The sequence below is a fragment of the Maylandia zebra genome, linkage group LG9 (assembly GCF_041146795.1).
Source record: "Maylandia zebra isolate NMK-2024a linkage group LG9, Mzebra_GT3a, whole genome shotgun sequence".
NCBI classification, from domain to species: Eukaryota; Metazoa; Chordata; class Actinopteri; order Cichliformes; family Cichlidae; genus Maylandia; species Maylandia zebra.
In genome coordinates this window covers 7,988,601-8,014,996 of record NC_135175.1, presented here as the reverse complement: position 1 = coordinate 8,014,996, position 26,396 = coordinate 7,988,601, and the positions used below count along the sequence as shown (strand labels likewise).

At 41.0% G+C, this 26,396-nt stretch overlaps 1 protein-coding gene across 1 annotated transcript; it reads left to right on the top strand.

The window, feature by feature from the left end:
* Positions 1 to 1,913: 1,913 nt before the first annotated feature.
* Positions 1,914 to 13,493, top strand: LOC101477525 (ras-related protein Rab-18). Its single transcript, XM_004568514.3, has 7 exons — positions 1,914 to 2,140; positions 4,139 to 4,194; positions 9,064 to 9,125; positions 9,405 to 9,477; positions 10,300 to 10,418; positions 10,833 to 10,899; positions 11,576 to 13,493. The coding sequence occupies exons 1-7, from the start codon at positions 2,073 to 2,075 to the stop codon at positions 11,743 to 11,745; spliced, it is 615 nt and encodes a 204-aa protein (XP_004568571.1). The 5' UTR covers positions 1,914 to 2,072; the 3' UTR covers positions 11,746 to 13,493.
* Positions 13,494 to 26,396: the final 12,903 nt, after the last annotated feature.

Sequence of the window (26,396 nt, the reverse complement as noted above, 5' to 3'; positions counted from 1 at the left end):
ATTTCTCTCTCCCCACTTTCCTCTCTGTCTTCACTGTCCATATTCAATAAACCCCCCCAAAAAATATCTTGTATTCTTATCCTCCTAAGACCTGAACACTTTCATTGCAAGCATTTTTAATTTATCTTTGAGCCGTGAGCTGAAGAACAGCATGTCAGGGGAGGAGACTTTGATACATGTTGACTTCTCAGAAAACTACAGCTGTAAATACAGTTCTCAAGTTCAGGCAGTCCACTTTGGGGCTTCACATCAGCAGGCCATCCTTCATACTTGTGTGTTGTATGTTGGTGGACTCTCAGTGCCTGTGTGCTTTAGCACCATCTCCCCCAGTAGACATAAAGGCCCTCCAGCAATATGGCAGCACCTAAATCCTGTACTAGATTACCTTCAAGGCCAACATCCACAAGTGTCTGTGCTGCACCTTTTAAGCGACGGAGCCTGTACGCAATACAAACAACCAAGAAACTTCTACCTTTTCACTACAGAACTGGACAGAAGAGGATTCAAGGCTGGCTCTTGGAATTTTTTCGAGGCTCGTAATGGAAAAGGAGCACCAGATGGTGTCGGGGGAGCCTTAAAAAGAGCAGCTGACATGATGGGGCATGACATCCCAGATGCAGAAGAGTTATTCAGGGCCTTTTCTGAAACAAACACAAGTGTGAAACTGTTCTTTGTGAAAAGTGAAGATGTTGAGGAAGCTATGAAGAAAATGCCAAAGCAGATACCAGCTGTTCCTGGAACCATGAGAATTCACCAGGTCATTACTGGAGCTCCAGGAGAACTGATGGTTTGTGATGTAAGCTGCATGTGCAGTTTAACTGCAAGTGCTGCAACACCAAGTGTTTCACTTTTGGCCAGAAGATAGAAACAGCTGTATCACAGGCAGGCAGTGGGGGGAATCCAGAAAAAGAAATCCAGTGGGAAAGTCCAGAGCTGATTGGTAAATGGTGTATCCTCAGATATGATGATGATTTGTAAGTATGTATGTAAATAGCAAAGTTGCTATTTGGGCTGATTAGGAACTGATGAATGTAAAAACAAAGAATTGCGTGATTTTTATTTTTTTTTATTACCTTATTTTTGTTTCTGAGAAAAATGAGATCCACATATGAGGATTCACTTTAAATTTCGATAGAACAGTGGCAGTATAACGCCCTCATAAGTGGATATCAGATCCTTGTAGAGCAAAATTTAGCATTTTGGTCTATACAACCCAAAATGTGATTTCCACATATGTGGACGCCAGGTCCTAGGAGGTTAAAAAAAGGCTGATGGAGTATAGTTGACTGTTTTGACTAAAGACAAAATAAAATTGTATTTGGTATTCTACATAGGTGTAATTACCTTTTGCCATTGTCGAGCTAGTTATGGACCTGACCATAAGAGGACCAAAAATGTAGCCTTTGAAAACAACATATATTGTTTTGTACAGTTACATGTGTAAATACTGACCAAAAACCTTCCCTGTCTTTAGAATAGGATTAAAACATTAATAAGATCATGTTCAGTGATACTGGTGAACGTGAGTGGAAAATTCATAGGAGCCTATATTTTTCATATATAAACCAATACTTTTTTGGTACACAGAGGGCAAGAAGTAAAATTCGGTGACATGCATAAATACCTCATGTAAACAAATGAGCCATTTTCAAAATGTCAAAATTGCCAGTCACGATCAATTCACTGTGACTGTCATTGACATAAGAATTTCAAATGGTTGACTTTGAAATTACATTAGTAACAAATGTATCGGAGTGTGAAAAATCCCCGTTTAAAGAGTCCAGTAGCAAATATACAGTACTATTAAAATGACACGAACACATGACGTCGACATGTTGCAACACTGCGTCCTTTGTCTTACATAATCTTCTCCCAAGATATCCTGTAAGATCTCCAGCGGAAGTAGTGACAAGTCATACCGGAAATGGTTGGAGTGAGACGTCTCACCAAAGGGCTGTCATATTATTATCTGTGCTGTGAGCTGTAAACAGGGACGCAAGTTAGTCAGCTTCACTTTAACAAGTCTCTTTTAGAGATTTACTGAGAGTAACACAGCATACAGTGAAGAAAGAATGGAAGACGACGTGCTTACCACGCTGAAGATACTGATAATAGGAGAAAGCGGCGTTGGGAAGTCCAGGTAAGACCAAGTGATCAACAAAGTGATGTCGTGGCTCCCTGCTAACGTTAGCCAGCGCTAGCAGGGATGTAGCAGGTGGATAAAGAGAATTTAGTTTTTAAAACGATGTAGACGGTTCAGTGCTGGTTTGTCCTGTTCTTTATTCTAACAGAGGTCAGACTGTCTTGGTACAACATGTACAAGAAATGCTTACAGTGTGCACACTGTTTAGCTAACGCATTAGTCAGATGCCAGAAGCTCTGTACGTGACATCAACTATGTGCACGTCTGACATAATTGCTAGAAACAGGCTGTTTTTGTTCACACTAATTTGATGGCTAAACGAGAAGCTGACACTCTTTTAAGTCCATTTACTTGTACTGCTAGCATCTCCGTCATTAAGAACCCAGCAGAAGGATCGATCCGAACCGGTCACGCTCAAGTAAGCGTACCCCTTCTCCAGATGGGACTTCAAAACATGTAAACGATACACTTGCTCTTGTCGTCATGTGGTAATCAGAGTCCTTATTAACAACCACAAATCAACCTGATAATATTCCACGCAGGGTAAAATGCTTTTTACCCACATCAGCATGGAAGTTTATAGCGTGTGTCCCTGCCAAAAGAGATCATGATCCAGGTTTGCAGGTCTCCATAACAGTGGTCCCGGCTGCTGGAGGAATTCTGATAGCCTTCCTGAGCCATCAACCATCACATTGTAGACTATGGTGTTGACTACAAGCGTGCCTTCCATAGCCATAGAACATTCCGAGAAAATTATACCATTGTAAGCCTTTAAACAAGTTCTTGACCAAAAGTACACCCATCTATTGAAAATAGACCAAAGAGAGGCAATAATAAGACTTGGAACTTCAGCATCAACAAGGACAGAGTGTTAAAGTTAAAATCAGCTATGTTTTAAACCAGAAAGCAGAGATGATAATTAATAAAAAGTTTGCAGTAATTTATGTTCTTTGCAGCTGATATTTTAACGCCCAGTACTGTGTCCGCTGTTAGCTGAAATTTTTCCAATTTCCTGGGTCAGTTCATTGATGTGCAACATGTGTCTACTTATACTAAAGAGTTCCCTTTTTTTTTTGAACAGGGCTTGTACTGCTAGTTGGCATCTTTTAATGGCTGGTCTGTATAAGCTCTGCCCAGAGGAAGGACTGGCTTTATGCCGACACCATAACACAGATCTGTGTTTGCTTATATTTCCAGAAAACAGAAGAATATCTAGACGGCTGTACTGCATGCTGTCTGCCGTGGCATCGTCCAGGCCGTGATGCATTGTTTCCAGAAAGCAATTTAGTATTATTATTAAATAGGATTTCGCTTAATACAATAAACAAAATCAGACCATGATTAGTTTCAAATGTCCTAATTTGAATCATCCATAGCCAGCTTTGGTAATATCAAATAGGTACACTTATTTTTGAATAGTTTACAGATATTTATTTTGTTTCCCTGCAATCTGAAGGCCTTAAATCATGACAGATTTGAATGCTTGGCAGGGAATGTATGTGTTTCATGTTTCCTGACCTGTACAGAATACATTTCTAACTTGGCTGTTTCCCTGCATGAGTTCATCAGCCATATGGCCCTCAAACAATAAACACTTACTGCTTCAGCATCTCTTCTGATGGCCCGTGAGGAAAAAGTACGAGAATTATGTCTGGGTCAAGGGAGAGGAGCGAGCATATTGCCATCGTCAGCGGGGCTGTTAAGGCCTTTGCACTCGATTAGTCATGGTTAAGAAACGAACCCTGTCCTCCTGACTGCAATCTAGTGGTGATGTCATCTGGAGCTTGACATCACCTCTTGCTTGGAAGTGAAGGACAGAGTGATCAATAGAAGGAGATAGAGAAAGAGACTGTCTCCTGCTGCAGGAGTCAGGGCAACTGGAAACCTGACTTCAGCTCAAAAGCATCCTCAAGAGAGGAGAATACAATTACTAAAAAACACACGTGTGAGTCATGATGAGGTCTAATCTTCTTATTTCCATCTTCTTGTCAACAGCCTCCTACTAAGATTTACAGAAGACACATTCGACCCGGAACAATCAGCAACAATAGGTGAGTTGAACATGTGAGGTCTGTTAAAGGGTAAAATGGAAAAAATGTGGCTTTGTAGATCAGAATGTGCTGGCAAGTACAGGATCATCATCATCAGCAGCAGCAGAGATTAAATAAGACACAGACGTAGAGTAGTAAACAGTCACAAAGACAAGGATCTTGAATTTGAGTAATAATAAGCAATACATCGATTCATCTGAGGCACAAACAGCATGAGCTCATTTAAACCTGTTGTCTCATGGGTTAGTAATGATGTCCACATTACATATGAGTATGCTAACACTTTAGCATTCAACCAGTGTCAGGAGTAGAGACTAAAATAGGGGTGCTTTTGGTCTATGCTGCATAGAACAACACATGCATTTGTCCTCCACAAGATGAACATGAAAGAATAGGAGGAATTAAAAAAATTGCTTTTATCTATCAAAATACTATCAAATATGACTATGAGTTTATATCAGCACTGAATCTTTAGTGGTTAATGTTCACATGCAACACTTGTTGTGATCTCAGTCAGCAGCAGCACAGCTCCTGCAGGCAGCTGTATAACCACGGTGGAGCCAGGAAGGAAAAGGAGGAGTAGATTTTCAAAAAGTTTGATGAAGCAGCAGGTTGCTGCCAGCATAGAGCCCGACCAGTATAGGACTTTAAGATCAATATGAATATTGTTGTGACTTGAGACATTTCTTGAATTTCTTCAGGCATACAAAAGAGTTTTGTTTTGTTTGTCTGTTAATTATTTATGTGTCCTTATTCGAACAGTATGATAGTGCAGGTTAAAAAAGAACTTGTTTTAATGTCACAGCAGGTTGTGGATTATTCATTTATGCTGTGCTTAAAGTGTTGTCTATACCTAATACCTCTGTCGTCAGTCAGTTAGTGTGAGGGTCTGTGCAGACATCCACATGTCTGCCAGTTTTTTTATTGTTTGATTTTTTTGACCACGTGGACTTGTCCTCAGAGAATTTACATTACAGCGCATCAACTACACATGCAACCAGGGAGCAGACGTCAAGAAGTGTAACAGGAATGACTACTCAGCCAGTCGTACTCCAGCTGTCCGTGTCTGTAATTCAGGCTGGTAGTTGTTTGTAGTTTCTAAAGACTTGTTGTTTGAGACTTGGAGTTTGCATGTTCTCCTTGTGTCTGTGTGGGTTCTCTTCAGGTACTCTGGCTTCCTCCCAAATTTCACAGACATGCAGTTGGTGGGATTAGGTTAGTTGGTAACTAAATTGCCCATAGGTGTGAAGGTGAGCGGGAACGGTCTCTCTGTGTTAGACCTGTAATAGACTGGCAATATAGAATAGAATTAGAATAGAATTCAACTTTATTGTCATTGCACATGCACAGGTACAGGGCAACGAAATGCAGTTTGCATCCATCCAGAAGTGCTTTAGCCGTGATATAGATATATTACAATATATATTAGCAATAATATAGATATGTAAGTATATTACAGAAATGGGTCTATTATGGTATGTTATAATGTACACGGTATGAAGTATGTTATGAATATTCTATAACTATAAGTATGTACAGGCTGTAGTGAGTACAGGCTATGAACAGGATATAAATATGAAAAACTATACAGAAATCGGAGATATACAGCTATACAGAAATGTGAACTATGCAAGTTATAAACAGTTGTAGGATTAAAAATTATCGTATGTACAGAATGATTATTTACACAGAATAATATAGGGCGAGAGACAGGATACACCCTGGACAGATTGCCAGGGTGTATCCTGTCTCTCGCCCTATGACAGCTTGGATAGGCTTCAACCCTCTCGCAACCCTAAAATTGGATAAACGGAAGAGAAGTGATGGATGTCAGTCGGGCTCTAGAACAACGTTTTCTACATTAAAATAAATGAATTTGTCATAAACAGTTGCAATATGGCCATTTAAGCTGATTAAACACACAAAAGCAGCGTGATACCAGATAGAACTGTCTGATATTTGATGTTTGTGCACTCAGACTCTTAGACCAGCGAAACATGAGAGGGCAGAAGAGACAGTTATGCTGTATATCTGTAGTAATGATTTTTAATTAGAAACGTTGAAATGGATGATTTGGAAACTCTACAGAATGACTTGCTGCACTATTTTCTAGTACATACTGAATCATTCAACTGGTGCCTGGTTTTAGGCTTTACATGAGGATATTTTCTCCATAAATGGATACAGTTGGTGTCCAAAAGACCAAATATGCTGAGGGAGGACCACCAGACCAGATGCCCGCTGTCCCAATGCGAAAGCCAGTCGTGGTCATACATGACGTGAACTTCTGCCGTTGTGTGTACAGCATTAAACTCTAGCTCACCACAACACATAAGTTGAAGTACACCCTCAGTTGACACATGCATTTGATCTTTTCATAGATCGTGGTATTCAATTTTGATTAGGAATATCAGAAAGGTCTTAAATTAGCTGTAGTAACAATGAGGTTACGGGTTTTTTTTTTCAATCCTGTTGCTCAGCACTATTTGCAAACACCACCACTTATCAGGACCTCAGTAATGTAAGGATGTTAGTGATGCCTGCCAGAATATTTGTGCTGTGACACACCCACGCAAAGTTGGAGTTTTTAACAACTTTAAACAACTGCAGTAGACTAAAGTGACAACCATGCTCAGCTAAATGTACTGTCCTTCACTCTGTTTCCCAGCCTGTAGTGTGCAGGCCTGGCTGAGGCTGCTGACAGATACTGTACATGGTCTGGAGCAACGCAGCCACAAGTTGACGGACTTTTTATGTTATCTGTTCCAGGCTCAGTCAGCATACTGGCTGCATGTGTTTGCTAAACCCCCAGTACCTACTGCAGATAACTGTAAAAGAGACGTTAAAGTTTAGCTTTTTTCTTCTTTTTCCTTTTTAAGTCAAGCTAGGGTCGCTAGGCAGAAATGTGGACGTTTAGGAGATTCTGCAGCACTTGGTGAGCTAAAACTAAAGTCACCACAATCCCACACACTGAGACAGCCACAAAGCTTTCAGATTAATTTTAAAGTTAATGCTGTGTGGAGAAAAAAAACAATCTGTGGCAGACCAAACTATCCATCTTATCTGGTAAAGGTTTTTAGAAGTAGTGGCAACCCCAAACTGTGTATCTGCAAATAATATCAGCCTTTTTTTGTTAATTGAATAAATCAGTTGACGGATCGAGGACACACCGACTATACTTTCATAAGCTATTAAAGCTGCAGCTACCTTAATTATTTTATTTTGACAAAAGCATCCCTGAGCTCCAGATTTAAAATATTTTGGAGAGAATTTGGATGAAGAATTCTACTTTCTTTTCTTTTTTTTCTTTTTAGTTTTTCAAACCAAACTAATGTGGTTTTGTGAATCGCTTGTAGCTCACAATGCTGTCTTTGTTAAAACGGCCGAAAAGCACAGATCCCAAGAGGGGTTGGAATGGAGAAAATACTTTGTTTTGTCAAGGTCAAGGCACGGGCCGCTACTGTTTTACTTGGCCAGCTGGGATTCTCTGCCAAACAGATGTCTTTATTGGAGTCAGTTCTGTGCTTTGACTTGAGATTCAGTTTTTTTTAATCTGGTATCATTCAGTCTCAGTTAAAGTATTTTCTTCATCTCACCACCCCGAGGCTGGATTTCTCCCATTGCCAAAGGCTGTCTCGACACATCATCACACTAGCACACAGAGTGTTAAATGATCTTTTGCAACGATGATCAGCAGGCACATTAGCAGCTTTGCATTTATGATACTCTTACTGGTGGCTTAAAGCACCTTGTTTCTTCTCGGTGCCATCGTTGCCAAAGGTTACAGACAAAAGAGAATACAGGCTAACAATGATGTGTCATTCCCCACCACCACTCTCTCTGTGTCGAACTAGTGGGTTGTGCTGCTCTGCCTTTGGTGTATTTATATCGTACAGAGAAGGGCCTGCAGAGAGCAGCCCAGCCTTGACCTGTAGCACTAGTAGCATCTTGTTGTGTTGTGATATTGCAAACAGATGCATTACTGTGCGTTCCCTGGGCAAGGCCCGTCTGTATATGTAGTGAATTAGAGCAGAAGAGACTGGTCCAGGTTCAGGGAAATGTTTAGTGTAAACTCGTCTCCACATGCGCCTGGCAGCAGTATCTGAGCAACCCTGCTGGACGAGAGGAAGAGCTAGTTGTTGTGATGGGCTTTGCGAACAGACTGTGTATTTGTGTGTGAGTGCGGTGCCATATATCAGCCTGTCTTCATGTCCCCTTTCTCCTGCTCGATCTCTCTTCTGTTTTGGCTCCCAGCTGAACTCCCCTCCTCAGTCCCAGATGTAAAAACAAGCCCATCACAAGTGTACATTGCCCTGGTAAATCTGTCAGTGGATGCTAAAACACGGCCTATATGTCATCCAGACGCCGCACGCTCCGCTCGCCGAGACACTGCAAAGAGGCAATAGAGGAGATTTACTTGTTGGGGGGGGGCAACATTGTTATTTTCACGTCTGCTCCTCTGGGACCTGGCAGGGATTTTTAAGACTGAGTCATTGCTCACTGAGCCATTTTACAGGTGCCGGCCTTTCATTTTTTTTCGTCGGTTTTCGTTCAGGACGTTAAACCGCACTGTCCTTTCGTCGTGTATGTGAATGCACGGTCACACTGTAATTTAAGTGCAGGACACGGGACGGGCGTAATGCCAGTCTGAATAACCAGAGGTTAACACAAGTTCATAGACATTGTGTTTTGACAATTCATCTTCAATAATTATGGTCTGTCACCATGATATGATATTGTTGGCAGTAATTGAACAAACCTGTAGGAGTCATCATATTGGGCCTGAAGCAGGATGAGGTAATCATGTGGGTTTCGGTGATTAACTGCCCCTTTCTTTTTTTTCTGTTTTCTTTTTTTTTCATTGTCTAGGCGTTGACTTCAAAGTGAAGACCATTTCTGTGGATGGCAACAAGGCAAAGCTGGCAATATGGGTATGTTACAGACTCTATCATTATTCCAGTGCTTTAGTATCACTCGGTTAAACAAACATGCAGCTCTTGTTTGTCAGAGCAGAAAAATTAACTATGAAACAGCTCCAGCTCAGGTCTAGACCGGCTCTTCTCTCAAGTAACCAGAAGATGGCGCTTATGTAACACTATTTCCACCCCTTGATACCAAGGAGTGTGTCTGTGTTGTTCGTGTTTGTCTGCCCTGGTTTGTAGCCACTGGTTTTTTCCTTGCAAGTGTGAGCAGTAGTGTGCGTTTTGCAGGACACCGCGGGACAGGAGCGCTTCCGAACCCTGACGCCCAGTTACTACCGCGGTGCCCAGGGAGTCATCCTGGGTAAGCAAAGCTATTAGCACCGTCATTGCTCAAACACCTGTGTGTGTGTGTGTGTGTGTGTGCAAGCGCACATGTGTGCGGCCTTTGACTTTACAGTCATGCCCCTGTTGTAAAGTGAGTGATGGCTTTTCATCCTGTGACTCACACACATACGCCTGCCTCTTTCTGGAAGTTAGTTTATACTCTTAAATCAGAGTCTTCATAAGGTCATGCATGTGCAGCATGTATACACACACACACACACACACACACACACACACACTACGGAAAGTTAAACCTCTAAAGCAGACTTCCTCTACAGTTCATGGTTTTTGACCACACTAATGATGTAAAGTAACAGAAGGCGCCTCGTTGTATCAGTGGGATTTTGACCCCCCCCCCCGTTTTTCTTTTGTTTTTGTTTTTTCAAATAAACCAGCCATGTGTTTAAGTTGATGTTCCTTTATTTTATTGCGGTATTTATTTTAACTTTTTTGTTAGATGATAATGAGGATTATTATTAGTATTAATATTATTATTACCGAAGTGGAAATTACAGTGTTATTGTCAGTAAAGTTTCATTTGCTCTGTGATTTTCAATGATAAACCAGTCAAAAAGGTTCAGCAGTCAAGGACTTCTTACACCTGTCAGATTAATTTTAGTGTGTCAGATGGTCCTATTGCCTTACACACCATAACTACTTTTGCATAATTATTGCAGTTCTCTCAATCGTGCATCCAGAAAATCCACTCACTCATTCTGCACTTAAAATATTTTTTTCTCATCCTGTGAATGAATATTTTCCTGCATTCTGAGCATGCCCTGTTCATTCTGTGTCACAGTGTACGACGTCACGAGACGGGAAACCTTTACAAAGCTCGACAACTGGCTGAGTGAGCTGGAGACATACTGTACAAGGAATGACCTTGTTAAAATGCTTGTAGGGAACAAAATTGATAAGGTCAGTGTGTTTGTCTATAAAATTGTGATGTTAAGGGTGCGCGTGACATTTTTAATATTTAGCTTCAGTGCAGTCTTCCCTTGGTTTATGCTCTTTAGATATATATGTGATACACACACAGAACAGGGAGATGGATTGCCCCAAAAATAAGTGTGTTTTACAAAGTGAGCCCTCGACCAGCTGATGGATTGCTAAGCTAAACGATAGTAGCACTTTCATATTTTCTGGCAGCTGGTCCTTTGCCAGGATACCAGAATCAGTAAGTGGAGTTAAAAACGTGTACTGTTATGAATTCATTGCGTTCTGATCTTTGTCTGTGAAAACCACTTTCTCTCTCTGGCCCGTGACGACCACAGTAGCTGACAGCCCAACCCGACAGACCTCAAATAATCCATTACCTTTCCTTTGTTTTAGGAAAACCACGAGTTAGACAGGGCCGAAGGGCTGAAGTTTGCAAGAAAACATTCCATGCTTTTTATAGGTAAGTCAGGAGGATTCCCCGCTCTACAAAGAGCTGCCGGGCACATGAGTTACACCAGACTGTTTCACAGGGGAGGCAGAGTTTGAAATAACTATCATACTCACCGAGGAATGCTTGCATACTTCTATTTATAAAGCAGGCTTCATATATCATCTTTAGTGCACTCTCTTTTTTCCCCCTCTGCTGTTATTTTTCAGGTTTGTCAGTAAAAAGGGGGAACTTAAAAGTTAACACCTAGTTTTTATCTTGAGCACTTAAAGTGTTATTTGGTAATATGTAAAGATTTCTTGACATGTTTTCCAAGCAATTCTCAAAGATATTTCTCGTGATTTGTCATAGTAGGATTTATTTCTTTATGCTATGGTTATTACAATTGAAATGTTCCTGGATGTTATCATGCTACGCAGCAGGTGCTGACTAGAGCCAATAATAACCTGCTATGGTCCAGTATTAGCATCGTGGAGCTGACAGTTACTGTTGAGATGTTTTCCACCACTCTGCACTCCTGCTGGGGGGGCCAGCAGATGATGACATCAAGACGCAGACATTAACAGTTGTTGTTTCTGCGTTTTGTCTTCTTTTTCTCCACCTTTTCCAATCTCTGCCTCCTCCCCATTCCCGTCCCTGTCACTTCTCCCCTCCTCTCTCCTTCCCTCTGCACTCTCTGTCCTCCCAGAGGCGAGTGCAAAGACGAGGGACGGCGTTCAGTGTGCGTTTGAGGAGCTGGTGGAGAAGATAATCCAGACTCCTGGCTTATGGCAGAGCGAGAACCACGGCCGAGCAGTCCAGCTCACCGACGAAGACGCAGGAGGTGGAACCTGCGACGGCTACTGCTCCCTTGTCTAGACTACCTATACACACACATTTAAAGATTTACACGGGACAAATACCCTCGAATACAAGCATATCCACACACACACAAGCATACACACTTTAAAAGAACAGCTTCCCTTCCTGCTGTGTGCTGTCCTGAGCTCCGTCCTCACACATCAAGGCATTAGAGATCCAACTTTCTCCTCTCTTCTTAGGTGAAAGTGTTTATTTCTCTCTCGCAGACAGACACACACACACACACACAGACCTTTTGCACACTTTCTAGTGACAACGCGGCGCTAAAATGCAAATACAGCTCAGCTTTCCTGTTAATGGAATTTGAGTGTTTCTCTCTTTCTGTTTTGTTTTGAGTCGCAGTTTTGTGCAGTCGCAGTGCCACGGTCAACACATTAACCGTTCTCGCTTGATACTCGTGTGATTTAGTTATAGGGATGCAGTAAAGCGAGTCCAGAATCGTGAGCCAAAGCTTGTCAGACATATGGCTAAATCTCTGAAGTATGATAATGAGAGTTGAAACTCTTGTATTTGACCTAGGTTTCTTTTCGTATCAAGCATGCTTTTTGTCCTTGGCGTACCTCGCCTTAGCAAGCACAGCTGCATCAAAGCAGGGCAGACTTTTCTCCAGTGTTAGTGTCACTTTTCTTCTGCCCTGCACTTTGTCCTGTTCCCCGTGCACAGGCTCTAAGATTATAATGCTGCTTATGGAGGAGCTTATCAAGCCGAGCCGTCTTGTATTTTATCTCGGCACTCTCGGTCAAAGGCTTGGATCAAATGACTCTGTTGTGCACATGACTGCCTCATTTCTTTCCAAGTGTTTGGAATGGTGTTTTATGACTTTTATTGACTTGGACTTCAAACTAGTGCTGTGTTTTTTGAAAAGAGCATAAATCGAAGAGACTGGCACCAACATGCTTTCCACTGGGTGCTGAAGAAGAGGGGACCTCTTAAAATTGCACGCCTTTTTAAAAAAAAAATTTTTTTAAATGTGTGTAACAAGTTGCTTTAATGGAGTGCGACCTACTGGCACTCATTCACTCAGACAGATAATATCAGTAATATCACCACCACTGCTAGTCTTTCATATAGATCCCTTTGACTGGACAGAGACAAAGGAAAAGTGTTCAATATTAAAGAGGGCAGTGAGTCATACGGGTGTCTCCACTGAATTTGGAAAAATCAAAGAAAAAGCTGTGCGCTCCACATTGCTAATGGATTTCGCAGTTCTCCCATCTCTGTGTTAGCATCTGAGAAACACTCATAAATGTACTGTACCCCTGACCTCTGACCATGTTTGCAGTATTCAAGCGCTGGCATATGTTCCAGGAAATGTACTTCTGGGGGTTTGATCTCCTAACAGGGATAGTGAAAGTGACATGAATTTGAGCATGTCCCATCACACATTGATTTTTATTTTTTTTTTTTAATTGCATGGGAAATCTGTGTGCCATTTTTTTCCCCAGTTTGTCTGCTGGTGAATGACGTTTAGAGGCTTACTTATATTTAGCTGAAAATAAATGCTAATTTACCATTTAAATTTAATGGTTACAATAAAAAGGAAGTAGGCTTTTACTTATTAAACTGGTATAGCTGTCTCTTTTGTGTTGAAATATGTCAAAACATTTATAAACGTTGTATTTTAAGACTTTGTCGGGGAACCTTTGTGTAAAGCTGAATGTATCCATATTTCACTACAAATTGCCCTATGTATTAAACTAAATAAAGTTCTTTTTTTAAGTGAATATAAATGGATGTGTTGCTGCTGATGTGTTACTTGACGTGCCCCTGTCATCATTGCCATGTTAGAAATGTGGCTGCTAGGTGATGGGTTTTCACCCGGCACCCGTCACATTCCTGTGTCTTCAGAATAAAGACTTGGTGTTTAAACAGTGTCCGAGGAGCCCTCAGACCCCAGACGTGAGATCTGTCTAAATCATCTTTTTGGCGAACTCCTCAGGAAGCACCGCTGCAGCCATAATTCACTCTATCAGTGCTTTAACTGGGATGTGAATAATTCCTGAGCCATTATAAAAGGGTCAGGGTTGGCAGCTAAACCAAGAACTCTTCCCTTGTAGCATATCCCTCATTTCTTGCCACACTCTGGGCAGCTGTATGTCCCAGTCAAACAAAAGAGACGCGGAGCCCAAAGTCTTCCTGTGGTCCAACCATGTGCTGAGCTGCAGCACCACTGTTTCCTCATGCCTACACTGAAAAAACAGTCTTCGAGGAGCTGAGAGATTATATATTTTGGAGAATACGTTTGTTTGGTTTACCTTTTAGTGACATATTGTGCAAAGTTGTGCAGTGGATGGTAATTTTCGAACCCCCACCCCAACCTCAAATGCTGTATGTATCAGAACCTGAACCTTTTATTTAAAGAAGGAAATGGAACTTTTTGCGATTTAGAATCTGTTTTTTGTGAAACTGTCCTTGGCAAAGACAGATGGACAACTTAGATATTAGATCTACTGTGAAGACAAGGTTAGAACGCGCAAACTCCACACATAACCAGAGGCACTAGAAGACGAGGTTCTACTGAAGCACCAATGGCCTTTACATAAATGGACACTGCACTCCAACAGTTACTGAATAGTTGCATGCCCATGCAAAAAAGTAGACTAACTATAAAACTATGGTATATCTGAATTTCACCGTAGTGTTTGACTAAAAAGACACGACTCATGTCAATTAAGGTTAAAAAAAAAGAAAAAAGGTCACCTTTTTCCAAAGTGAGTTGGAAAGTGTTTGAATGTTAAAAAAGTGATGATTAAAAATTAAATTGTCTTTTTGGCAAAAAGGTTAATGTGTTGACAATGGCTCAACTTACATTCAGAATACAGGGATATCAGGGCAGTGTAGCAGCTTGGATTTGGGGTGGAACTCTATCAAGTCAAATCAAGTATTTTTATGACTTTAAGTGTCAGGCTAAATTCAGAGATTCATCACAATCAAACCTGCGACTGAGTAAAATGGGTCTAGCGATACCCAGGATGCTAACCTCTGAGAAGCCTTTAGTTGTAACAGTTCCACCTCTGGGGTAGATGTTCCAAATTCATCCACCTAAAGCCAAAAAAGTCAAACTTTGTGCTGGCATTGCAGGAACATGACTGGATTACCACATCAATAACTTGATCACCCTCAGTGTCTGTGGTTTCAATGCAATTCATGCAGCAGAAGATTCAACAGTATGGCTTGAAGGGGTGGATGAAAGACGGTGGTTTCCCTGGGGAAAAGAGTTTTTGGTAAACCTTGGTCAAACAGAAAAGCACTGAAAGGAGGATTAAACACTCTTTGGCACCCAACATGTCACATGAAAACACCCAGAACACCTCATGTCCTGACACACCTCGCTGTCTGAGAAAGCCTGAAAGCTGCTCTGGGGGGCACTGCTTGATAGACTGCTCTCTGTCCTGCTGCCTGTGTTTGAGCATGCAGCCAGGCACAAAGCTAACAGAGCAGATCTGGCTCTCATTAGCACAACCTGGTCTTCCTGCTCCTCCTCTGCCTGCCAGAGCAGCAGGCCTTATGGGTTAGCGTTCAGATGAGCTCCTCAGGAGAGCAGTCATGCTGTCGTGTGTAAAAACCTTATGAGACATTGGGCATCGTTTCATAAGGTGTCGGGTTCCCAGACGGCACTCACGTCGTCATGCTTATTGCCATTTTGCTATCAGGTGATTGTTTTGCCATGTTAACTTATATAAGTGAGGAAGAGAGTGAGAAGGTGATTGGAAAAAGATCATCCTCTAGTACAACCACCTGCACTGACTATTGTAGTGAGGAGCTGTGATATGGTAGGGGATAGGGCTGAAAGGTGCAGCAGGCCTTTGCTGAGTTTAACAGAACTTCTGGACAAGAGCTCAATGTCCTCTGCACTTAGGGGTTTAACCTCACTTGTTGATTGTAAAAGGAGCCCGTAGGTCTGCAGATTGTTTCACTATTTTCTTTCTGAGGTAAGTTAGAGGAAAATGCCCCTTTGCTCCTTTTCCTTCCTCTAAAGTCGGGCAAAGTCGAGCTCAGGCCTCCCTTAGGTAAGCCACTGAGTCCCAGAAAACTGGGAGGTAATGACCTGCATGACCAGAACTGATGGCTCTGGCACTGCAGGTGGAAACACTTTGATTAAAAGGAACCTAGTGTTTACATTGTTGCACTCGTTCACATTTAGACCCTTTGACATTTTTGTCAGGCAGCCGTAGAATCCAGTTTCAGGCCTGATCTCTTGAACTTGAACTGTGCAACCTCCTGTGTCCTTTGCTTCACAAAGAACACCCACCACCTCAACCACCTACATTCTACAAAATCTTGAACCTCGTATGGGCTTGTTGGAATTAAGCAAAGTACTTGAATGGTAAACTCCAATACGGTTCACAACTAAGGCCACAGTTTCCATGTAATTAAATAAAATTCCGCCATTACAACAAAACCTTAAATAAAGGTGTAAAAAGGCAAGCATAAGTTACTCCATAATACAGCCCATGCCCTGAAATGGAAGGCATACTTACAATGTAAGATGAAATATGGTTTTGCCATGAAATGACCAGGTTATTATAAACTTCAAATTATTCACAGGATAATTTGTGTCACCTTTTCTGTAAAAGATGTGGAAATAGTTAAGGTTAAGCCCCTCCCCAATATGACCTCCTCTCCAAAATGTACAGCATAGTGAACACTACTTACCTGCTTTTAAGTATTTGTTTGTAAATATAACTATATCATAATTTCAAGTAAAATATTATCACAAAACAAATAAAGTAAATTCTATTTAATTATAGGGAGATTGCGACATTAGTCCCTGGGTGTATTATAGTGTTACCAGAATTTCTATAGATTTTGTCGACACATATGCTCCTCCACATCCTCAGGAGCAGCATGTTTGTTGCATATGTGTATAATAACATCAGGCTCCACATAACCTAATAAGAACAGGCCCAGGGTGAACAGGTGACCTCGGTCTTTGTTCAGCGTGAACCTCTGGCCTCGGATGCATGTAAGTCAGTTCAGCGCATAATAGATCTGTAACTGAGTTTCCTCATATTTGATACCCTGTCAATCTAATTTGAACCTAAATGATTGTATTGTAACTCACTCCTGTTATTTTCAAAAACACAGCACCATGTGTACTAGTCCTAAAGAAAGCAGGAGATGGGTGCTCTTCAACCTCGAAAAGAAAAGTCCTCTTGCTGTTGGGGTTGCTTTCATCCCGGCCTCAGGTTACTGTGGCAATAAGCGGGAGGGCTGAGGACAGGCTGGCAGGATGAGTAACTTCATTCATCGTCTCCCCAGCCATAATTCCCCATGTTCACGTCACTTCCATCCCGTGTGGCATATCTCCTGCCACTCACTGCCTCTGCGTCTCGCATTCCGCAGCCGTGTCATCATCATCCGCCGTGTCAGATCGCCCCACCAGATGCTACCGCTGCAACATGGAAGCAAACAGCCATGTACTCAGGCCATCGGCTTCTATAATAAACTAATCACATTGTATCAACATGGACTGGGTGTAAGCTTTCCACATGCCTCAAACATTTTCATGGACAGGACGCATGTTTGACTGCAGCACTGCAGAAAAAAAATTAATAAACTCCCTTCTGGGTGAGATGATTGGCATGTATAGAAACAAATTCATTATTTTGTATAAATAATCTGGGCCCCTGTGTAGTAATTTCACTGCTTATTTTTCTTTTCCAAGCTGATCTTAATTTTGGGGCCAGACCAGAGAATTTTGTTGTAAACCACCAAGACTAAAAGACCCCAATTTCATTCTCTTTGAAGAGGCAAGGAGGTCTGTAAGGTCCTGGAAGATCCACAGTTATTCGACAGAAGCCGTTTTTCCGCCAGGCCAGAGCTTAGCTTGAAAGAAGGGAGAGATTTCTGAGGTTGAAACTTCCAGACACTGTCGAGATTTCCCAGTGTCTTGTAGCTTACGTCCCTAACCTTATATAGAAGTCCAGATCACTTTGTTTTTTTTCTGACCATTTGCTGTCCTTTACGCCTTGGATGAAACCTGAGCCTAAGTTTATTACTACACGCCACAGGAAACCTGGGCTCCTTAACTGTATAGTGGACAATTGAATTTGAAGACACAAAGCCAACCTACATCTCCCACCCTCCTACCAGCACCCTTTAGTCAAATAAAGCTCTCTCCAGGGAAATCGCAGCCAGGTCATGCAAACACAAAATACTTTCATTTCATTCTGGTTGTGTCTTCCGCGATCCACTTTGTTGCAGGAGTTCCTTTCAATCAGATTATATGGAATAACAGAGACATGACAGTTGTTTTGTAACCACATAGCTTACAAGAGTCATTTAGCGGGTTCAAGTACAGGTATGTCTGTCCGTTCAATGGCCTGACAGAATTCGTGGTTTGATCTTATGTTACCTAAGGCTATAGCGATCATAATTAAGCAGGTCTTTGGGTGGAGATCTGCCAGTTCACTCCTCCTGGGGAGTACACCACATTTTAGCAGCTTTGTTATACTGAGGAGAAAAAAACCTGCAAAAAACAAAACATTAAGAAACTACCAGTTATGAAAAAATTTACATTTTAATGGAAATATTTTGAAGTTACATTTGATAAGCGTTAGCAATCTCCACAAATTTGATTCACAATAAATGTTTTTTGACTAGCACATTTAATTCTTTTTAATTCAATTTTATTTTATTTATGGGTGGGGTGGCTGTAGCTCAGGTGGCAGAGCAGGTCAGCCACTAATCAGAAGGTCGGTGGTTCGATCCCAGGCTGCCTCCTGGCTGCATGTCAAATATCCTTGGGCAAGATACTAACCCCATGTTTGCCTACTGGTGGTGGTCAGAGGGCCTGGTGGCGCCTATGTCCGGCAGCCTCGCCTCTGTCAGTGCGCCCCAGGGCACCTGTGGCTACAATGTAGCTTGCCATCGCCAATGTGTGAATGGGTGAATGACTGAATGTAGTGTAAAGCACTTTGGGGTCCTATGGACTAGAAAAGCGCTATACAAATGCAGGCCATTTACCATTTTTATATAGTGCCAAATCATAACAACAGTCACCTCAAAGCGCTTTATATTGTAAGGTAGATATTACAATAATACATACAGAGAAAACAATCATATAAACCCCTATGAGCAAGCGCTTTGGAGACAGTGGGAAAAAACCCCTCCCCTTTAACAGGAAGACAACTCCAGCAGAACCAGGGCGGCAAATGGCTGCCTCTCCCTGGCAGATTTCTCACAGTCACAGTTGCATATCAGACAGAATGCAGGTTTAAGAAACTTCTGCATTGGCTTAATTTTTTGAACCTGACAACTAGGGGTGTGGGGTTTAGCACTGTTGCCTCACAGCAAAAAGTCTTGGATTTGACTCCACTATTTGGCCGGGGCCTTTCTGTGTAGAGTCTGCATGCTCTCCCCGTGTCTGTGTGGGTTCTCTCTTGGTACTGTGCTTCCTTCCTCAGACATGTGGTTAGTGGGTGATTCTAAATGGCCTGTAAGTGTAAATGGTTATCTTTCTCTGTGTTAGCCCTGCATCAGATTGATGACCCGTCCAGTGTGTACTCCCCTCTTACCCTATGGTAGATTTACACCAGCTAGTGGGCCTGATATGTTATTTCCAACACTACAGTTTTTCTGGACACTTCTAGAGTTGTTTTGCATGATTCACAGTTCAAATTAATCCTTATAGGAACTAAAAACCCTTTTAAGCTCAATTCTATGTTACTTTGAGCCAACTTTCTTTGGATTGATTGTGTGAGGTGAGCATATACTAAAGGTTCTGCTTCTGGATTTTGACTTCTAGTGAGTTCTATAACTTATAGATGCAATTTTTATTTTCTTTTGAGCACACATTTCTGTTGCCTATTCTACTGCCAAGAAGCCATATTTGGTTTTCACTCACGTTTGATGAATTTCATCTTGTGTTTCAGCTTTAGGTGGCTGTGAATTTCTTGGAATTTGGAAAGGAACTGTTTTTGATTGTTTGTTTCAGATGTCAGATGAAACCGACACCTTCAGATGCCATAGACTTGGTAACCAGATGTGCATACATGTGGACATTCCTGTATGCCTGCCTGCAATATCTTTGTGGCTGTGTTGGTGTGTGAGCGTAGTGAGGTATAAAGGAAGCTGTAGTGCTAGATTGGCTACTTCGGGATCCCCCAGTTGCAATATGGCTCATGTTATTACCCGCTGAGCTCCAGCTTGTGTTAACGCAGAGCAGTACCGTCTGCATGTCTTGCTTTACATCAGCTTTCACAAACACTGTGCCCAGAGCAGGTTGTAATAAAAAAACAGACCCCCCACCAGCACCACACCCTACTAATACCTTGTGCCTCCCCTGGGGCTGTGAACTGATATTGTAACAATAGTGTGTATGGGATTGGTGGAGGGGTAGCCTCTTGCTTCCCCACAGCTATAACCTTGACTTCTTCACAGGGCTCAGAGCAACTCCCAAATTCACTTATGGAGATGGATTTCTGGGCTCGTTTTCCCAGGAGGCAGCAGTCCTGCACTCAGATATTTACATTCATCCAATCAAGTGTCAGACAGTAGCACGTATATATATTTCATTGAGCTCATGAGCTGCCAGCCATTACCACCTCCACTGTGTGGAGATCAAAGTCTGACTCCTTTATTTCACTTTCTCGCTGAATGGTATGAGAATAGGGATACACCTCTCAGGCATGTATGAAGCTACTGCCAACAGCTAGTTAGCTTAAAATGTAAACATAGGTATATCATAAACGTCAGCCTAGAACTGGAAGCAGGGGGCAAACAGCTTGCCCGGCTCCAAAGGTAACACAATCCTACCAGCATATTTAGAGTTCACTAATAAACACTTGCCAGACTAGCTGTTTCCACTCAAAATACTAAGGTAAAAATGTGCAGAAGCACTCCTTATCTAACTCTTGGCAACAAAGCAGATGAGCACATTTACCAAAGTATCCATATACCCCTTCAAATCAGACAATGTGCCATTCAGACACATTTTTGCTTCAGTAGCCTATTAACTGACAGATCTGTCTCCCTAAATACAAACCAAACAGGCCATTAGGCTTTAATTCAATATTTTACTGGTCTTCATTCTAACATTGCTCAGCCAAGCTATTTCAGCTGCAAGGAACCTGACAGTTATCATATTTACCTTCTGTCATGGCAACGCTGACAAGAAGCGTTTAAGCTAATGCTGGTTGTGGCCTGGTACCACGAATGCACTGGGTGAAAAAAAAAAAGCTGTGAGGTAAGACTTTGTGCACATTCTGCTGCAGTGTAAATACAACCTCATTTCTGAATGTCCCTTCTTTGTAATGCCGACTCAGGGAAGTATCTCCTATCTGTCTTTTCACAATCACTAACAAGAAGCCCATAAAAATCACAGCCAGACTGCTCCGAATAAAAGCGATACTGTCTGTGACCATATATGTCCCGTAGCAGTGGTCCCGTGGCCATCTGCACCCAAAAATTATAATAAGCATTATAAGCATGTTGATTGAACTCGGAAAGAAGAATTGTTACAGAGTGTCCTCTGTAGCAGTGAAAGGATCATATTTTCCAAAGGCCTCAGGAGGTCTTGTACAGTCCTTGCCAAATGGTGCTAAAGTCACGCAGCAGGCTATAAAGCGCTACTGTACACAGTAACTGAGGTCTCCTTAGAGGCAGATGAACCACAGCTGAAGATAGAAACCATGCAGATGTCCACTTAAGAAACTGGTCTTGGTTTTGAAACGTCTACCTTGGCTACCGCTGGATTTCCAATGAGTCAGGTTGGTCCAAGATTTTAGAATAACTTTGATTGCTTTCCCCCCATGAATTCAGACTTCTGTCCTGGAATACTGTGTACATTGGGTTTATGCAGTCTAAATAGTGATTAGTCCATGTAGGTCTTCTTTTTTTGTTTAACCAAACAACAGTATTTGTGAGAAAAGAAAAAAAAATCAGGCTTTTAACCCTCAGGTGATTGTACGTGGCCCTCATTCATTGGGGTCATTTATGACATCTGTTTTCTTTTACTGTAAATAGACAAAACAAATTGCAATACAATCAATTCAATTCAATTCAATTCAATTCAAAGCCTATAATATTAAAATGCATCTATTCCTTTACCCTGCACAACTTTCAGTTCATGTAAGAAAATCAAAGAAGGTGGAAAGTTGAAAACATCTTTTATGATTAAAAATATCACAACAGCAACTATAAATGTAAGACTGGAGTCATGAATGAACCCACTTTGTTACTTAAATAGCTAATTGTGATCTCTACATATGGTTTGTGATATAAATAATAGTCTTTTGGATGATTCCTAAAAAATAAGAATAGCACAAATATACAAGCAGTGTTAAGTATGTTTAAACACATAAACAGGGTTTATAAATTACGGTGTTACGGTTAATGTTTTAGTTGCTAAACACCAGCAACCGTCTCTACAGTCTCCAATTAAAGATAGCAAGTCACACATCACCAGAAGATTAAAAGAATCATTCAGTTTTAAACACAAATAAAAGATTCTTTTAAGAAATATCAACACTGAACTGGAAGTCTTAGCTCTGCTTTTTAAATGTACTAGATAGCTTAAACATTATTAATAATAAGAAGTAATCAAAAAAGTAATGATAAGTAAGTCCATGGCGTATCAAACAACAGCCAAGGAACACAGATGCATTTCTATATGTTATCCCTGCATAAACATAGAAAAACAATGCTAATGGGCTTATCTATAGCCAGAAGTCACATGCTCACATTTTTTGGACTAGGCTAGATATCTGATAAATGTCAGCAGTCTGCTTAAGCAGAACGGTTGTTTGTAACCTGACTTCATCAAACTGATGAAATTCTGAATCCAGACAGCTTCTCTGTGCAATTTCATGCCTAACATGTGTACACATTTATCTGAGTAGGGGGAGAAAACAAAGGGGATCCATAACTAACATCTGGAAGAATGAGCTCCTGCATTGGCCGAGTGTGCCCACTCAATTCCAGATTTATGGTAACATTACAGCTTTGGCTCCGGGTATGTGCTTGAGCAATGTGAAGCCTATTTATTTGCTGGCCTTCGAAACTGCCTGCCACACTCATGCAGTTTGCCAGGTCTGCTGCCTCACACACTGTCGCTATGTCTCTCCTCCAACCTCCCAGAATGTTTAAAAATCACAATATGTTCTTATAAAATGGTAAAATATGTTTTAGCATCTGTGTTTAAGACCTTTTAAATACCACTCTGATTGTTCTGTAATGCCATCGTTTTAAAATACAAACCCAATTCCAATGGGATGCTGTGTAAAACCGAAATAAAAACAGAATGCAATGATTTTGCAAATCTCATAAACCCATATTTTGTTCTCAACAGAACATAGTAAACATGTCAGATGCTTAAACTAAGCTTTTTACTATTTTTTGAAAAGTATTAGCTCATTTTGAATTTGATGACAGTAACAAAAAAGTTGTGATGAGGCGATCAAAAGGCTGGAAAAGTAACTAAAGTACTAAAAAGAAAAAGCTGGAAGAACATTTTGCAGCTACTAGGTTAACTGGCGACAGGTCAGTAACATGATTGGGTATAAAAAGAGCATCTTAGTGAGCCAGAGTTTCTCAGATGTAAAAAACTGCATCAACAAATTGTGGAACAATTTCAGAACGATGCTGTTAAAAATGAAATTCTGAAGACTTTGAAACTGTTGTCATCTACAGTACATAATATCAGCCAAAGACTCTGAGAATCTGCACAAAGGATAAGACTGAAAAACGATAATTGATGACTGTGATCTTTGGTAAATGGTAAATGGACTGGTTCTTATATAGACCTTTTACTCTTTCTGAGCACTCAAAGCGCTGTACACAACTTGTATATTCACCCATTCACACCCATTTGCACAAGCACATTCTTCTAAGTGCTTTCTAAGTAACATTCACACACACATTCATACTTCGATGGATGCATCGGAGAGCAATTTGGGGTTAGTATCTTGCCCAAGGTGGTCAGACGAATTGAAATTTGAAGTTATTTTTGGACACTGCATCCTCCAGACAGAAGAGCTTATATATATTTTTCTTCAGGGAAAGCCTTGCATATTTGAGCAAGACAATGCTAAACCACCTACTGCAGCTATTGCAATAGCATGGTTTTGTGGTAGAAGACTCCAGTGCTGAACTAGCCTGCGTGCAAAATTTGGCATATCATGAAATGAAAAATTTAACTATCCTCTATCAGAGAACAGTGGGACAACACTCCTCTCCCAAAAGAACAGAAACTGCTCTTTTGGGAGAGAAATGACTGTTGGTAAAAAACAGAGCAGATGTTTCCCTGTCCCAACTTTTTAGAGAAAAGCTGTTATCAAATTTAAAATGAGCCAATATTTTTTTTCTTAAATCGTCCATCTTCTCAGTTTAAACATTTGATATATGTTCTATGATCCATTGTGATTAAAATATAAGATTATGAGATTTGCAAATCATTGGATTTGATTATTTACACTTATGGGCACAATATCCCAACTTTTTTGGAATTGGGTTTGTATGTTTCACTAGATCAGGACTGTGTGGGATTTCTTTCAATGTGACCACAAAGATGAGACCCACAACCAACACCCCCCCCGGCAGACCTGACTGAATCCTGCTCAGTCTATCAACAATGTATTTTTGTGTTCCCAAACACAGAAAGTGTTAACGTGACAGGACCTTCCAGTCTCTCTCCAGGCCTCACTTGCTGCCAAACCACATTCCTCCAGCAGCTGCCATTTCTTACATCTGCTGCATTGACGTGGTTACACTTGACTGTAGTAAGGAATTTATTTAGATTTTCTATGATGAAATATTACACAGAGACACCAGGCCGTGCTCTCCTCTATGTCTTATTTGTGATCCCCCAGTTGTCATTATGTTACGGGTGGTTGTGGCTTCTGTTTTACTCTGGAGTGAAACAACATAAGTCAACGTAAGCCTTTATGAGTATTTTGTACATTTATTATCACTAAACGAGTCTTTTTGTTATTTTTTATACAGCAACTTGTGGTTAAAAAACTTGTAAAAATGCTTTTGAATTCTAATTATGCTCACAATAATCATACATAAAGAGTAAACAAAAAAACAAAAAATGCCATCAACAACCTAAAAATATCAGTTAATGGTACATCCAGTGGATCAGTGGCAAAAAATGACTGTAATGTTTTGGCCAGTATAAAACACTAGCACCTCAAGATGAGATCATTTTATCCCAGATTTATAATGAACGTCAATGCATAAGTATAAAAATCCCCATCTAACTTAAATGATGAGCTGGTGTTGTGTCCACACATAACAGACAACTTGTGTCTTAAAGTGTATCTTTAGACACTTTGTTACTAGCAGCTGCCATTAAACATATAATTTATTCCTATTTCTTCAGCAGACTCTGTGAAAAATACCACAGATACACACGGGCCCAATTATTCAGCATGACAATCATCCCAAAGACACGGTCATATCGGTAAAAGAATACCTGGATAGAAGAAGACACAATGAAACAGTATCAGTCGTAGATTGGCCTCACCAGAGCCTCAACATTGTTAAAGGCTGTACTGAGAATTTCAGGCTTGTTAGAATTGCACAAACCCTCTGTGCAAACTCTATATACTGTATTTTCATGTATGTTTGTATGCTTAATAGCACCTGTTTCCTGTTTTTCTACCAAAATATAAAGACATTAGTGTGGCTCAAGACTTTTCGACATTACCTTACAACAGAATGTATTTATTAACTATATCTAAGCAAAAATAAAAAGAGAGAGAGAGAGAGAGAGAAAAGTTAAAGTTGTGTGCCCATCTGAGTAAAAAATCCAAGAACTCCTTTTTTTTTTACATGTGGAAAGTGGGACCATGATGCACCCACCTCAATGAGGCACTCTGTGTACAAATTGCAAACCTTGCAAGCTTCCACTTTCCTCAACTGCTCAATACATCAGGCTAAAACCCACATTTCAGTGCCTGGCTGAGGTTTTACCCCACATGGAATGGGGAGCCATATCAGCATTGGAGGGCAAAGTGGCTGCTGGTGACACCACAGAATGCGAAAACAACAATCATGCAATCATGGCTTATCGTGCCGCCATGAGTGTTATTTTTGAATTATGCTGCCTCGCTAACTGGCAACACCCAAAGTTCATTCACAGGAACCGAAATAAGACTTAAATGAAAGGTTTCTTCCTGCGGAACAATAAGGCCTGTTTGTAATGAAAGTTATGAAACCTCATGACCATGTCCTTTGCCTGTACACCAAATTTTCTAACTCTTCCATGTTCCAATACGACTGCTATATTAAGGCCTAGAAAAAAGTTGTTTTCGACAGTAGCTGACACTGTTTTAGGTGACATGACATTGACAGTGCCTTTGATAAGACAGCGATAATTGTGCTATTGTGTCCTTAACTACAGTAGCTGAATTTAGACTAGTCTAACCTTAACCTTAAACCTTGATTGATGTCAGGTTGTCATAACACACACACAAAATAATGGCAGCTTTGCATTAAAAAGTACACAGCTGAACAAATGACACTTAAAGCTGGGGTAGGCATCACTGGGGAAACATGCAGTAATAACCTTTCAGCAAACTGTGATTAAAGTTGTCTGAGAGGAAATTTGACTTGTGCACCTCCTGTGGGATCTGGTTTCAGGCTTCAGAAAAAGTGTCCACATTGGCAGTGGGATGTGGTGGATGAATGGGTTAAACAGA

Coding starts and splice junctions, on each gene's coding strand:
- LOC101477525 (XM_004568514.3), top strand. CDS start 2,073: ATGGAAGACGACGTGCTTACCACGCTGAAGATACTGATAATAGGAGAA. Junction 9,126..9,404: donor AGGCAAAGCTGGCAATATGG/GTATGTTACAGA, acceptor TGCGTTTTGCAG/GACACCGCGGGACAGGAGCG. Junction 10,900..11,575: donor ACATTCCATGCTTTTTATAG/GTAAGTCAGGAG, acceptor CTGTCCTCCCAG/AGGCGAGTGCAAAGACGAGG.